Here is a 16,533-nt window from a genome sequence, read left to right as displayed (position 1 = left end):
ATCTGTTACCTATTAAGGACAAATTTTATGGAGACGAACAGTCTGATTGGCACTGATTTAACTTCTTACCTGTATGGATTATTTCAAGGGTTGTATGAGCTAGATCTTAAATGAAGATCTCAATTAGAACTGTAATTTTTTACTACTATTTTTGTATTTTTGTGTGAGAAATATTTTTTATCTTTTTTGGGGTGTTTGTGAAAAACGAAGTTTAAAGAATAGATATTTTATTTGTGTCACTGCCAGCATATTGGCAGATTTTCTTCCCTATAAAGAACTCAGTAACTAGCATATTCAGAAACATCTCTAGAACTGTATTGGCTGCCTGTGCTTTACCCTGCTATATAAAGAATATTCCATTTTATCTAATTTAGTTGAATATCAATACAGTTTACTGGGGTAGAGGAAATGTAGCCAAGACACTGACGTCAATGAACAGGGAGTACTATGCAGTGATATACCCAATCCCCAGTTATAGTGCAACACATGTGACTGAGTATGCGCAACGGAAGCATTCTTTTGAAGATACTGAACAAAAAATTACAGTAGGCAGAAAAGTATGCATATGTTTTCTGGAAACAAAGCTGAGAGAGAAAATTGAAGAGCTCTTGATTATATGTTGCTGTAAAAGTGTTTCACATTCTGTAATTCAGTAAATTATCTTTGCGGTATTATAATCATGCCTTTTGTTTATCATGTAACATGTGATCTTTTCTTTTTCAGATCAAATTCAGTTACCCAGGAATATGATTGAAAACAGTATGTTTGAAGAAGAGCCCGATGTGGTTGACTTGGCAAAAGAGCCTTGTTTACATCCCCTGGAACCTGATGAGGTGGAATATGAACCAAGGAGGTCCCGGCTCTTGGTGCGTGGCCTTGGAGAACATGAAATGGACGATGATGAAGAGGATTACGAGTCATCAGCAAAATTGCTGGGGATGTCCTTTATGAACAGAAGCTCGGGTCTCCGGAATAACATGTCTGTCTATAGACAAAATCAAAATGGATCATGTTCAGTGCCCTCTACAAGGACCATGGTGGTTTGCACAGTTGTTCTTGTGATTTCAGTTTCATTAATAATGGCGATTTATCTTCTTCCCAAATGTACATTTACCAAAGAAGGCTGCCATAAAAAAAATCATACAATGGAACTAATATACCCTTTGGCAACCAATGGAAAACTATTTCCATGGGCAAAAATTAGACTTCCTCCTGATGTTGTACCACTGCATTATGATCTTGTCTTGCAGCCAAACCTAACTACTCTGGAATTTTCAGGCTCTGTAAAGATAGTGGTTAACATTGTCCAGGTAACTTGGAAGATCATACTTCACAGCTCAGGACTTAATATCACCAAGGTAACCATTACTTCAGCAGGAGGGCATCAAGCAAAGACAGTTGAATTCCTGGAATATCCATTGCATGACCAGATTGCAGTCATGGCTCCTGAGGCTCTCCTTGTAGGACAGAATTATACTGTCAACATAGAATATTCATCTAATTTGTCAGATACCTATTATGGCTTTTACAAAATTTCTTACAAGGATGAGAATTCTAAGCAAAGGTATGCCCACAAATGCAGTTTCTCTCTTCTGTCACTTCTAGATTGTGCTTTGATAATAGAAATAGCAAGGGTTGCTTTTTCTGATGAATGTTAAGTACAACTGATTCCTGTTGAGCAAAATCGATATTTAATCTCCTGATTAATCTGCCTGAAAAATGTCCTTCATGGATGAGTTTATTCAGGCAGGGCAGTCTCTCTGTCAGATAAATGTACTGCAGTATAGTGGTTGTAGGTAGCTATAGTGTGGCTTTTTGTTTGTTTGATTTTTAGTTTCTCTCTTTGGAAATTCTTCCCACATCTCTTGAGTCCCTGAGTCTCAAGGCAGGGACTGAGGGAACAAAGTCCCACCATCATAGGAGAAGATCAGGTTCAAGACCATCTGAGGAATGTGAACATACACAAGTCCATGGGACCTAATGAGATGCATTGCACAGTCCCAACGGAACTGTAGATGCAGTTACCAAGCCATTCTCATAATATTTGAAAAGTCATGGCAGTCAAGCAAAGTCCAGTGACTGAAAAAAGGGGAATCATCACACTCATTTTAAAAAGGGTAAATCAGTGCTTTTTTACCAAGAAGATTAATGAAATTGCCACCCACCACTGCCCACTTCAAATGAGCCTTACACTGGTCATGTACTTAAGAATGTTCATGCATTTGTTGGCACATAATTGTCCATGCAGGTTTTGTGGAAACAGAGTGGTGTAATAAATGAGAGATGGAAAGAGCATTATGGGTCAGTCCAGGATCAGCTGACAGGAAAGTAGTTTTGAAGGGCCCACAAAACAACTGCTAAATAAAGACATAAAACACTTACCAGCTTGTGCTAAAAAATGCTAAAATCTAAAGCTTAAAACAAAAAAAAAAGTTAAATGGCAGGTAATGGAAAAAGCAAGAAGAAACAATGTTATCATGTTTGTTATCAAACAATGTTAGAAATCTGTGCAACAACAGTTTGTATGGGAATTGCCAAAATGTTAGTAAGTAGATTTTGTTTCCTGAAAGTGTAAGACAGCACTTACAATTAGGACCATCAACCCAACCTTTTATAAATAATGATATAAACTTGAAATTATATTCTGGGAAGAGGAACATACTGAGATTATATTTATTTTCAGTTACTTAAAACAACACCCTTCATTGAGCTGTTGCAAATTTTCCAGTATACACCTTGAAGAATAACGCTGAAGTGTGGCAAACTTGGTCATAATTTTTCTTTCTACAGTGAGATATGATAACTATACGCTGCTAATCTTTGAATTACTTAAGTCCCTCAATGACAGCTCATCTTTAAAAAAAATAAATAAAACAAGATACTCACTGTAAAGATGATTTCGTAGACTGTTAGGAAGCTGCATGACATAAGAAAGATGTATTTCTATTCTATTCTCTAAACAAAACCCTGGCCTCTCTAAGCATTAGCAACAGACATTTAAAACAAAACTAATTTATTTTTCTAAAGTTTACTCACAGTTTGCCTTTAAAACTCCCTTTATCTAGAATCTAGTGAGTCTATGACATAGTGTTGAAGTGTACAAGAAAGTAAGTTAGCTGCAACAGTTGTTTTCAAATATATGCAAAACCTGGTGCATTCAAAGGAGCTATGGAATATTGCTTGAACTGATCAGCAACTGAGATAAGGCATGAACTCTGTCCTCTTTACTCCCATGTGTTCCTGTTGGTCCTTGTGTGAGGTAGTCTAAGGGGCTTTCTTTAAGAGATCAAGAATTTTAAGAAACAAATTTGGGTTAAAGGATTGCTGATCTGTTTCAGTTTACCTGCATCTGTGATGAAGGTGGGTGTGTTTTACTGAGATGCAAAAATAGACGACTCTTCAGATCCCCCAGGTAAAGTGCTGTTAATAAGCCTCTTATGAAAGGGCTGTTCCTGAGCATATACTAAAAAGTTATAGTGTATGCATGATCATTAGAGTCTGTTGCCACCTGGGAGACTGCTGATATGCTTCAGAATTCTGTCATTAAAACAAAAATGCCACAAGTTGTCTCGCTGTTGCGCAATGTATTGGATAATAAAGAATCACAAAGGGTGTATATTGCATCAGAAGAACATAACAACAAGATGAAATGAAATGAAGCTAAGTAGCTTCTCACAAACTTGAAGGCATGCATTACCATGAAGTAAGTGGGGGTAATACAGTAAGTGTAGAAGGCAAAAATCACTTCAATGATTTTTTAATTTTCCTATTCTGATATAGCTGAAGCTTAGTTTTCTCCTTCTATTTACTGTAGTAGAAAGACAAAGTATAAGTGTTCACAGAGGAAAAAGATGATCTGTCAGTACATTCTTGAGTTTTTTTCCCCCTTCAGTCCACTGCTACCTGCTTGTTCAGGAACAGGATGTAGCACATGCTTTAACTTACGCATTTTTCAGTAAATCCTTTTCAGATAACTCTTTGCTGATATCATCATTTCCATTGCCTTACCTGCCTCTTCTATTTCTAGGGGTTCTGTCCCTGTGTGCTTAATGTCAGTGATTTTACAGATGCAGGCTGCTTTGACAGCCTCTGTTGTTACTGCATTTTCTGTATCATACTCAAGCTATCAAGTTGCTTTTGTAAGAGAATGTAGTTTCTTTTAGTGTAGCTTTATTTTCTTTAGAAGATTTTTTATATCGCCACAAAAGCATTAAAATTATCAAATGGCAAAATAACTCACTGTTGCCAGATGCAAATTAAAAAAAAAAAAAAGTTGGGCCTTATTTATATTTTTATGCAGAATGATTCTTTATTCTTTGCGTTTCTCCTGTAAAATCTTGGGGTAAAGGAAAAAAAGATAAAGAAGCTTACTGCACCAACTGCAAGATCGTCAGTGAGGGGAAAGAGAAGAGTAAGAAATTGAAAGCAGGCATAGAGGTTAATCTCATGAATTGTCAGCAGTGTGCTTCCTCAGAAAAATTGTAGGTCCAAAAGTGTTAAGAGTCACAGTGCAGAAGAAAAACCCCCAAAACTTGCAGGTAGCTTGGCAGTAGTTTTAAAAAAAGCAATGTGAACTGCTGTTTTCTCCATTGTTTAGCTCCAGTAAATACAAGACTCAAATCTGCAAACTTCTTGATGAGCTACCCGGGTTGTCTTGCACAAGAATACAAGCCAGAGATGCTCTCTAGGAAAAGCTGTCTTTTCTGCAGCTAGTTAGTATAAAAATACTGGATAAGGATTGTAGACTTGTGGGGAGCTCTCTTATGATACGACTAGCTGTTGGATTAGAGAAAAGGCAGCGCGTGAACTTACACAGAATCCATGTACTAGCCAGCAAATGGAGCAGGCGTACAGCTAGATGAACTGTGGGAGCATCTGCAGTAGGAAGCATGACAATTAGATGAAGAAGCTTCCTTGTAGACTCATCTGCTGCTGAGGCTTCAAAACTTCCATTTAGTGGGCATGCTGACTAATTTAATTTTTCAGTCTCCTGTTTGCTCCCTCTTACTAAAAAGCTGACTGGCTTATATTTTTGTGATTGTTCTGTAATTGTGTTATTCCAGGTATATTCTTTGTTAAGAAAGCAAAGAACAGCCAAGCAGATAGGTGCTCAAATAAATACATTTTTTGAATTTTAAAAAAACCCTTTAGTTAATGAAACATTTATTCTGACTGGACCAACCCTGTCATCTACCATTCAGAATGCTTCTCCCATAACAAGCTGCTACAATGTTTGAAGGTAAAATGACTGTTCTGTCATAAATAAACTGACATTTATCCTTTTCATCATTCTTAATTTGCCCTTCTCTACTTTTCCCATTAGGTGGTTTGCAGCAACTCAGTTTGAACCTCTGGCAGCAAGATCTGCTTTTCCATGCTTTGATGAACCAGCATTTAAAGCTACTTTTTTAATCAAGATCAAAAGAGATGAGAAGCTTTCCACTCTGTCAAATATGCCAAAGGTACCATCTTTTGTAGAGGAATTTTAATAGAGCTGCTACTTAGGTAATCTGTTTATGTGCTTTGCGTTTGTGTATTTGCTTTTGTGTATTTGTTACATTAATGTCCAGCAGATTGACTTGAGCATATAAGCTATAAACTGTATGACTTTATAATAAAACAACTGTCTCTTCCTCAAAGACTTGAACTAAGTAACTTCGTAGAGAAAACAACTGTTCAATGCACTGCACAGTGTAGGATGTTATTCTAGGGATAGTTGAACGGCTATGGGAGGGATTCCTGTTGAATTTAAATGAATCATTATTTTGCAGTTCTGTTGCTGGCTACATCAGTCTTAACAGCCCTTAAGGTTCTTTTCTGAGTTTTCTATATTTGCTGATATTGCACACGTGGAGAATACTAGAATATCTTTATAAATAGTTTGTGTAACTAGCAACAGTCTCTGTGAAAGATATGCCTGATCGTGAAGGATGTGCTTTTGAGCCTAAATGAGGGGAAGTAGAGTGTGAATACAGAGTCAACCCGAGAATATGAATGAGGGATCTGAAATTCATTCAGCTAGATGTTTTCAGGCAAAATCTTGTAAGAGCATATCTGAATTTTATGGTGATGCTTTATGCCATTAAACTTTTTGAGAAGGCTTTATAGAAGCCTAATTCATTTAGACAGACCAGCAAGACTAACTTATTACTTAGTCTGTGTCTGAATTAGGACCTCTCTCATCAAAACCGTACGACTGTTTATCACCTAACAGGAACTCATTAATATTGACGTTGATCTGACCTGTAATGAAAAAATTACACCCTTAGTGTTGGTGGGACACACATGTACACTGTGCAGATGGGTTCCAGAAGGCTGTCAAAAGCTTAGGTGCTGATGTAGCTACCCTGTTTTTGAAAACCAAATTAATAACTGCAGCCTTGTGAAATAGTATTTTTTTTTCACAGTGCACAAATGCTTACGTTCCTGGATTTGTGGTGATTCTCAACCATTACTTTAACAGGATTGCAGCACTTTAGTTTACATCCAGGTCTAAGAGCATTTTATTTGCTGCTCTTTTCTTCACTGAAAGAAGAAACAGACTTTGCTGGACTACTTTCCTGTTTTATGTAAACAAGAAAGGGTGCTCACTCACTTTCCTCTGCTAGGAGTTGGACAAGAGGCTAAGACAACTTTCAACAGCTTCCATAGTTCTTCATGTACAAAAGGTAAACTATAGTTTACCATTGCTGCATGTGTGCAGCAGACATTCCTGAGCTAATTCCACATAGTTGCTAAAAGTCTATCCTATTCTTCAGTGTACCTTCCACAGATGGTGGGTACTCTGAAGGACACGGATGGGTTCTCTGAAAAATCAAGAGTGGGGTTTTTTTTTCCAGCTCTTCTGCTACACCACACTACCATAGAATGTTTACTGCTACCCTAATCCTGGTATATTCTGTGTGTTTTCTTGCTCATCTCTGATGACATCATTATAAAGAAGATGAGAAAGGATATTCTGTGACAATTTTCATCCCTATTAGTTGAGACAGAATTATCTGGCATCTAGCACCTTGGTTGCTAGATTGACTGATAATCATTGGCAGATGGAGTGGAGGCAAAATAACCATCAACTCTTCTTCACTGTCATTTGTGGTTGGCTGTTGAAGGAAAATGGTTAGGGACAATTCAAGAGCAAGGTGGATGTTTCCTGGGGTTGCTAGGTACTACTATTTTGCTTGCAATTACCTGCCTGCTGTCTTTTAGTATGTCTGCTGATGCCTATTGTGGTAGTAGACTTCTCCAGAAGAATAAGCAAGGGTCCTTACAGTAGCAGCAGGCATATCTACTTCCTTTGGGTTTTTCCCACCATATGTGGTTGTGCAGCACCTCCAAGCTGCTTTCTTCAATAAATGCTTTGTTGACTCATTTAATCTGGACCTTCACCTTCCTTACTTTCTCCTATGATTTCACTTAGATTTCAAGCCTTTTGTACAGGGTGGTTATGCAACTTTGCATGGACAGGAAGAAGTCGTCTGGGAAACTGCTGCATGTGTTGGGCAAGACTGTGAGATTTCAGATTATGTCTTTCTGCAAACTATGCAAGTGGTTCACTTGATGCAGTGAATAGTGAGTGCCAGTAGATACGAGCAGGCTTTTCAGCCTTCCTGAGACAATCTGCAGAGAAACTATTTGAAGCTCAAGCTCTGTGTTGCCAGGAATTGTGGCTTGAGTTAGCTTGTTCAACCAACATGCCTGAAAGGGTAACTCTGTATTTCTTGTTTAGGGAATTATTATTTGTTGCCAGAGAATCTTCTGCTAATTAGTGTGGAAATAGCTGACTCACACCTCAGGACATGTGAACTAAATCTGGAAGAGACAGGTTGTTACTTGCCTTAGTCTTGCATCCTCCCATAACTTCTGCCTTGCATTGGCAGTCCGGCAAAGCATGTGTCTGTGGGGTTCTGTGCTTAGGAAGGAGCTGCTCCCCATCCCATCTGTCCCTGTTCAACTGAGTGCTATTACTGAGTGCTATTACATAGCATTCAGTAGCTCTTTTGGTCCCTCTGTATGAAAGTTCTGTACTAGATGTGTGTGCACAATGAGGTATCATCCTGACATGGTTTAGGCCCAGCCGGCAGCTGAGCGCCAACGCAGCCGCTCACTCACCCCTCCCCCAGCGGGATGGGGAGGAGAACAGAAAAACAACGGCAAAGCCTCGAGGGTTGGGATAAGGGCAGTTTACTGGGACAGCAAGGGAGAGGGAAACAATCAACAACAGAGCTGATAACAGATATTCACAATGGGTGATAACAGAGAACGATTTACCAATCCAGCAACCGACTGACCAGACACTCAGCCCGTCAGGGAACCTCACCCAAAAACTGCACCCCCGCCCCTGCCCGACTAGGCCCCCTTTTATGGTGACCATGACTCACAGGGTATGGAATAGCCGCCGCCCCCGCCCCCCCCCCCCCCCCCCCCCCCCCCCCCCCCCCCCCCCGCCAGGTTGGGTCACCTGTCCTGGCTCCTTGTGAAATTAACTCTGTCCTTGCCAGAACCAGGACACATCCACATGGAGAAAACATACTGATGAGCTGCCTTTACAGTAAAGTCATTAATGTATCTCTTCCTCCATACTTCGTGACCCATTTACCTTTAAGTTTCTAGCCTTTCTTGCTGCAGAATAGCATTAATTGCATTGCTCACTTTTCAAGGAGGTACGAAGTGTGAAAAATGAACGTTTGAGAGATGTGCTCTCGCACCCATTCTACTTGCAGTGAAAAATGGGTTGGTATTGCACATTTGTGTCATCTTAAACATTGGTGTTATGAATTTTCCATATTGGTCACGTTAGATATATACTGTTTGGCTGTTCCTGTATTGCATAGAAAAAAATGTCTTTTTCCTACTCATCTTTCTCTACACAGAATTGTTCTTCCAATTGTAACCGTAGGAGAGGGGCCGTGAAACAGAAACTATAGAATCAGGTTGAGATAATTAGTTTGTAACCAAGGTAATAGGTAATGAAGCTAACTAACCGTGGCAAGTGGCAAGGTGACCGTGGCAAGATACAATGCTGCTATGTTCCATGTACAGTCCCTACCAAACTGAACAATAGGGTTGGAGATATTAATCTTATGAAGTAAGTTGCTATGGACAGGTGCACCTACAACAAGGATACTGCGCATGCCTGCATGAAGGGGGTCATCCAGCGGACACGGGTGCAAGACCACTGATGACCACCAGAGACCCCTGAGGACCACCGACTCAAATCACTGAGCATGCGTGACGGGGAGGACAATATGGAAATGAATTCTAAGAAAGGATTATCATAGGACTGCCTTTTCTGAGAAAGATGATGAATATGTATATTTTGATTCTATATAACCTGTATGTTGGTGAGCACCTGGCATGCACGTTGGGTGGAGCTATCCCCCGTGCATCCAGCGCTGCAATAAAGAATGCCTGCCTTTTAACACTACATTGGTGTTACGAGGTTTATTCCCGGATTTCGGTGACACAATGACTTGTGCCACCACTCCTGCATCATGAATTCCCTTTTAAATTACATGATGCCTCTCTTGCATCTCTTTTTTGTGTTTTGATTCCTGCTGCTGTTTGCCATACCACTTGAATTACCTGATTCTCTGATTTTTAACCCATTTTCTCTGTCTTGCTGCATTTGTTTTTGGTATCAGACCCTTTTCACTGAACTTCCCATTTGTCCACTCTTCTTCTCTTTGCAACATTTACTGAGCTTGTTATAGTGAGAATGTGTTTAAGAGCATATTAAAAATTTCATCTGCATTTTCTTCTGTTGTTTCCATCTCTGTTTCAGAACTTGGCTGTTACATCATCTGTATGATTGATAAAGATTTGAGAAAGCTTTGAGATGTGGAACAAAAATAATGTTTAAAAAAAAAAGACATTAAAAGCAGTGAAGTTGTATATTTAGTGCTGGGGATCAAATGCAAGTTCTTGTGTCAAAAGAACACATTAAGTTTAATTAGAATTTATCAAGAAGGTGTAAGAACATGCAGAGCATGGACTGTATCTCCAAGATAGTTACTCATTTGTGTTTATACTGCAAAAATATTATTTCCTTTTGTTTTGTCCGCCAACTTTATGCCCTGATAATTTGATACTGTGTAATTCCTCTTTTGCTGTATGAGATCCAAACAATCAGTCTGTTAATGGGTTCAGAAGTGGTTCCTTTGGGTTTTGTAATTTGTCGAGATAACTTGTATGTGTGATTTACAATAAAATCCTTATTTTTGTGACTGTACAAATAAAGAAATTAAACACAAGAGTTTCTATGAAATAGTATGCTACCTTAACAGCATTGCTTGTATCAGTGAGGTCTCTTGTAATGTTACCCTTTTTTATATGCAAAACATCTTCTAATTGGCATGTTTTATGATTTATTTCATTTTTTTTTCTCTGATCTCACATGTGCTCTAGCACATGCTGAATTCTTACATTTTTGACTTAGCCTGGATTAGGTATTCTGTTAGGTAGTGTGGGCTCCCAGTGCAATAAGTACAGGCTAGTGAACTGATTCTTGTATGTGTAAGGAAAAAAACATGAGAAGTGAGTAAGAGGATCATGTTGTATACAAGTATATTGTGTTGGTGAGATCATTACTAGGATAGGCTCATTTCTGAAAGTAAACACATAAACAAATCCCTGTTAGGAAAAAAAGTGATACAGATTCTTCTGTAATAACTGCAGGTCTTGGTAGCAAGCTGGGCTGGATGAAGAGACTTTTTAGTTTATCCATGAGAAGGTTAGATGTGAACTTCATTTTCTAGAAGTATCTACATAAGCAAGAGATCTCAGAAGCAGGCCTCAAATAGTACGTGCATCACTAATATGGCAATACGTAGTGGCTGACACACATTAAGGCTAGAAATAAACTGCGTGGTTTGGGCTTGTGGTGGTTTCTCTTGTGGTTTTGTTTGGTTGATTGTTTTTAAATGAGGATAACTGATTTTTGAACCAATTTATCCGCAGCCACAGTAGATTTTCTTAAATAGAATGTGTCCTCTTATGAAGATGAAGCTGTAGTAAAGGCAGAAATGTATGAATTTGTGGAAGGAATTCAGCGATGGCATTCTGTTCATATGCAGTGGTCAGACTAGATGATTGTATTCATTACATCTTCAGGCTTAAGAATCTATTCCTTTTTTAAGGCTGACAGTTAAATTTTCAGTGGCAGTTAAATGCTAAATCATTGTTTGGTTTGAAATGATCTTGTCTAAAACTAAGGTTATTGTTGTTTTTTAAATGTTTGTGGTTTCTGGAAGAAAAATTATTTATGAAGTTTCAGATGGCATATGAACTGCCATCCCTGTCTCCAAACCTTTGCTGTTCTGCACTACAGTGGCTTTAAACATTTTGCTTTATTCTTTATGTAATTTACGTTTGTGAAGAACTATACAGAAAAATACTTTCAGCATGCCTTTCCAGAACTAATATTAAAGAAGAACTTCTGCACTAAAAGTAATTTAAGATACACCATGGTATCTTACTTCAGATGACTGGGCAGACAGTTACTTTTGGCAGTATGTGTTTAAGGTGGGCATATTTTTGCTTTGAACTAGCTGAAACCTTAGGTTTTCTTCATTTGTATGGCTGGTTACCTAGTTTTGAACAGGCTTCTGGGAAGAGACAAATATTTAACTCATGCAATACCAGTATTTTTAGTAGGCTGTGCTGAACTGTGTCTCTGGTCTAGCCTAAAGCTCTCTTGAATTAATGCTAATCTTCATGTTGACTTTGGATTATACTGGGGGTTAAAGTGTGAGCTAAACTCAATCGATGGTTTCTCCAGCAATCCGTTTCTCTGGTAATACTGCATAATAAAAACTTGACAGATAACTTTTGGGTATATAGGCTTAAATGTTCCATGTTTTCTTAAGTTTTGTTACACCGTGACTGTTGTATTGTTGTATACTGTGAGTATTATGCGCTACCCATCTATCCCACGGAAACATAACCAAAATATAAAGTTGTTCTGCAATTTTGCTTATAAACTGTTGAAGCATGAAGTACTTCTTTGATTTAACATTGATTCCTTGCATGTCTTAGTGTTCTTCCATCTGCATTAATAACAATGTTTTCTTTTTACTTGCAGAAAGCCACTACTCCTGTGACAAATGGAATTGTTCAAGATGAGTTTTCTGTGAGTTTGAAGATGAGCACCTACCTAGTAGCCTTTGTTGTTGCAGACTTGAAAAACATCAGTAGGGAAATTAATGGAAGTCTGGTATGTTTGTTCCACTTTGAGTTCTCCCTCACCCCTCCCAAGCCAACAAGCCAAACAAAACAAAACAAAAAATCCCCAAACCAACAACCAAACTCTGTCTCTTTTAAATTTATTTATTTTCTTGGTTTTATTATATTCATTAAGGGTAGTGGACAAAAGCCGTATGCTGTAAATTGAACTGACTTCAGGGCTTATACCAGATTGAGAAGACTTTTACAGTGAGGGACTCAGCATCAGGTCTTGTTAACAGTGGAAATTTAAAAATGTAAAATTCCTAGGAGCTTTCAGAGCTGGAAGCTTTAAACTTTTAGTTTTAATGCTTCATCTGTGAGGGAGGAATGTCATGCAAACCAAGAGTTGTTCAGATGATGTACAGAAACATTACAGTTCCCAGGGAAGCCTACATACTGTTTCAAGCAGTGCTGCAAATATGTTTTATACCAGCAAAGATAACCTACCTAAAGAAGATCATGCCCTGCAGAAAGGCAATTTAGACTATGAGTCTGCATTTAGTCACTTGAATACAATGATTTCATTGTGGGGTTTTTGTTTTTGCAAAGATTCCGAAAATCAGTTTGGTACTGTTTGATCTTTGTCCTTCATGCATATGTGGCCTGCAGAGTCAGTAAGCAGTTCCTACAATGCGTGCAATTAAAGTGACTAAAGAAAAAACATGGTGATATTGGGAGACACTCCTTAATCTTACTTTAGGAGATGCAGGAGTTTCATGTGAGCAGTGATTTTCATGACTTTCTAGCACGAACTGCCCCTTTGTGGTGAAATGTCAGAAGTGCCAGTAACCTACCTATAAAGAGCCAGTTCTAGTAGCACTAGAAGAAGGACAAGCAGCCCTCTCTTTAATCCAATATACACAAGTAAAGATACTGGTCAATAGGCTTTGATTCTGACTTGGACAAGTATTTCTAATTATAGCTGAATAAGACAGTTTGGTCTAACCTGAAAAGTTAGACCACTACTTTCTTCTTTTATTTTTTTTCCTTGTGACTGCTATTCAGGTCTGTATTTGAACTGTGTTCTGGTAAAAGCATATAGCCAGTTCTTTACTAGACAGAAAATTGATCAGTATACTAAATGTTTTCTGTTTGCAGGGAGCCTGAAATAGTTATGTATGTGGTGTGTGCTTTCCTTTGTTCGTAATAGCAACACTAACTTGCATGGATTGTCAGTACTTCAGAAGTATTTTATGGCAGAGGCATGTAGGAGAGGAGAAAAAGACTGAGTGATGTATTCTAACTAGGGAAAATGGTTCTTAACAGTGCTTCTCCTTTTTTCTGACCGCCAAGCAAGATTTAGCCACACTAGGGAAGTCCAGCAAACCTTTAGAAGGCATCAAACACATATAGCAGTGTATAAGAGTCATTGCCAGCTTAAATGGAGAAAGTGTAAGAATGGTCATACCAAATAAGGCTGGTGTCTAGCTAGTGGGTTGTTCTTTTGGCAGCAGTGTCTAGTAGGGCAAGGGAGGCTGTAAGAAGGAAGCATATAATGACATTTTCCATGAAATGCATTCTCAAAATGCTTCCAGGAATTTGTGGCTGGGACATTCAATGAATTTGAGCTAACCAGTTCACACACGTTAAGTTTATTGTCATGGATGTTATAAGATAGCATAGAGTTGAAGTAAAGTTGCTTTGTTGCTTTATTCATAATGCAATGAGATTTTTCTCAACCCCAGAAGCTCCTGGGGAGTTTTTATGTTTTGTTTTTAGCTTAAACTTTGCAGCTAATAATACTTTTGTACTTCCAGGAACATTAGATTAGATCCTTACTGGTATGTGCTTGGTTACAACTCAAAAATTAAAAGGTCACCCTATCCATCTATTTGAAATGTCATTTGTTTACTGAATTGTAGCATAGTAAGAGGGACTTTTTTTTTTTTTTTAAAATAGAACAGGAAGATAGTCTCAACATATTTTCTGTTTGTATGTGAAAGGGCATCCTAAACCTGGATCAACCTGTACCCTAATCAAAGTTATTTTCTTAATATACCCACTTCAACATGAATAGAGGGAGACTGTAACCTCTCAATTTTTGTGAATGCTTCTTACATCATATCTAATGTGGCCATACCTTAGATAGGGGAATGGATTAACTTTGTGCCAATTATTATTTCCTGAGACAATTTATTGCAGATGATAGTAGTTTTGTCATACTGATAGCGTAAACTTATAGATTAACTGGGGTATGGAGGGATGGTTACCTCATAACTTATGAGGGAATATAAAAGAAAATGGATCGATTTTTGTTCGTGTAGACCTTTCTTGAACACCTTCCTTAAAGGTGTCAACCTTGAATACACGTTGGTCAATTGGATAGTCTGTCTGTATTTTGACTAGTGAATAAGCTCTAGTAAAAAAATTAACTTTATTGACAGCTTCATAACTTGTGTGACTTATGTGTGTACTCCAAAAAATGTGTTCTGTTTCAGAAACTTCTGCAGCTCTTCTTTTTACTTCTAGAGCTTTTGTAGCTATATGTTTCAAAGTCTTTTCTCTGTTTGGACTAGGTATCTGTCTATGCCATACCACAGCATCTAAACCAAGTTGGATATGCCCTAAACACGGCAGTGAAACTTCTGGAATTTTATCAAAAATACTTTTTAATAAACTACCCTCTTGAAAAATTAGGTAAGTTCTTTTGAACATTTTTAAACAGAAGAATAAGCCCTAATCAGTTCTGAGAAATGCAGGGGAACTTTTGTTCTGAAAAGGTGTGCTTAAAAAAAAAAAAAAGAAAAGCATAACACATCTGTGTAATGAAGTTCCCCCAAAATTATTTTAAAGAGTCTTTAAATGTTTGACTGAGTACAAGTATTAAGTGATTCCCAATGTGGAAAATTTTTGTGAGCTTTTGACACTGTATTGCTTATACTTGTACATAACAGCAAAGAAATAATTCCGTGTACATCTAACATGATGTGCATTGGTAGAGAGACACAGAATTCTCAGTCTGTGAACCATGTTTAACAGTGCAAAATCTGAAGCCTGACTTCTTGCATGTATTAGTTTGACTGGAAAGATGATGAATGCAGTCTTCTAAGACATTACTTTCAGTGTGAGCAGCCCCATTTCCTCATTACTTGTGTGCATGCAAGATCTATAGGTAGTGTCTGTGTAGTGCTTTAAGTTGTTTGTGTAAGAGTACTGCTAGAGAAACATGGCTATAAATCTATGGGGCGTCTGTGCCTGAGATATGTGCGTATGTCCACACCACAGGATTTAAGTAATGGGGTTTTTAGGGATTATGTAATAAAAGAGGTGGACTTGAAATACAGAATTGTTTTAACTAGCAATTTTCAAAAGCTTCTTTCAAATCTTTTCCAGATCTGGTAGCAATTCCTGATTTTCAGTCTGGTGCAATGGAAAACTGGGGATTGATCACCTTCCGAGAAACAACACTCTTGTTTGACAGTAATACTTCTTCAGCAAGGGATAAAAAGTTAATAACTGCAGTGATAGCACATGAGCTTGCCCATCAGGTACTAGATTGGGGAGGTCATTGTTTAAATGTAGTGGGTTCTTTTTTTGTGGGTGGTTTCTAGTTTTTTTTTAAAAATGCAGTTCTGTCCTTAAATTCACCCCTGCCCTCACTGTGACTGGGTTGTGCGTTTTATCTGTTCAGAATACCTGCAGGTGTATTTTCTGCAGTACAACAGGCAGAGTGTAACTCTGTCCTGATGTACTTAAGGAGTGGTTCATGCAAAAGCATTGCTGTGGTTGTGACTGGGCTTGATTTTTGTCGCAAGATAAAGCTAAGGATGGATGGACTGTTACTGTACTCATTTGATTTTCTTTCTCAAAAAGAAGATGATTTTGGTCTTTCATAGTGGTTTGGCAATCTAGTAACTATGGAATGGTGGAACGATCTCTGGCTGAATGAGGGATTTGCCACTTTCATGGAGTACTTCGCCATGGAGGAGATTTTTCCAGAATTACATTTAGTAAGTACTTTCTGTAACTGCGCTTTCTGTACCTTCACTAAGATCTACTTTCTAATGCTGACCATAAAGGACTAATACTTATAAACATACATTGAAATTCACTTTGGGCACCATTGAGATTATACTGTATCTCCTCTGCTTTGGCACTTTTGGAAGTGTGTGGGGGGGGACTTTGGGGAGGATACATTGGGTTTGTGTTGGGTTTTTTTTATTTATTTTGGTAGTAAACTACATGCAGACTTTGTGTTTTGTGTAGGTTAAAGCTTTCTGTGCAAAATAGCAGGTATTAAACTTTAAGGAGTACATGCAGACTTTGTGTTTTGTGTAGGTTAAAGCTTTCTGTGCAAAATAGCAGGTATTA

General features: G+C 38.1%; 1 protein-coding gene across 5 annotated transcripts in view; it reads left to right on the top strand.

Annotated features, from left to right (window-relative positions):
• The window catches only part of LNPEP (leucyl and cystinyl aminopeptidase), a 73,630-nt gene that overhangs the window by 32,438 nt on the left and 24,659 nt on the right, over positions 1-16,533 (top strand). For all 5 annotated transcript variants that reach the window (XR_012832919.1, XM_075739282.1, XM_075739284.1 and 2 more), the window contains 6 exons: positions 724-1,564; positions 5,324-5,462; positions 12,080-12,211; positions 14,739-14,859; positions 15,556-15,710; positions 16,059-16,172. Coding sequence is in view for 4 of the 5 variants with exons in the window: in XM_075739281.1 (XP_075595396.1) it covers positions 724-1,564; positions 5,324-5,462; positions 12,080-12,211; positions 14,739-14,859; positions 15,556-15,710; positions 16,059-16,172 (1,502 nt within the window). In the remaining variant the exon portion in view is untranslated. The remainder of the gene's footprint in view (positions 1-723; positions 1,565-5,323; positions 5,463-12,079; positions 12,212-14,738; positions 14,860-15,555; positions 15,711-16,058; positions 16,173-16,533) is intronic.

Source organism: Balearica regulorum, chromosome Z (assembly GCF_011004875.1).
Source record: "Balearica regulorum gibbericeps isolate bBalReg1 chromosome Z, bBalReg1.pri, whole genome shotgun sequence".
Lineage (NCBI taxonomy): Eukaryota > Metazoa > Chordata > Aves > Gruiformes > Gruidae > Balearica > Balearica regulorum.
Note: the sequence above shows the minus strand (reverse complement) of the source record. Positions and strands in the feature narration are given on the sequence as shown.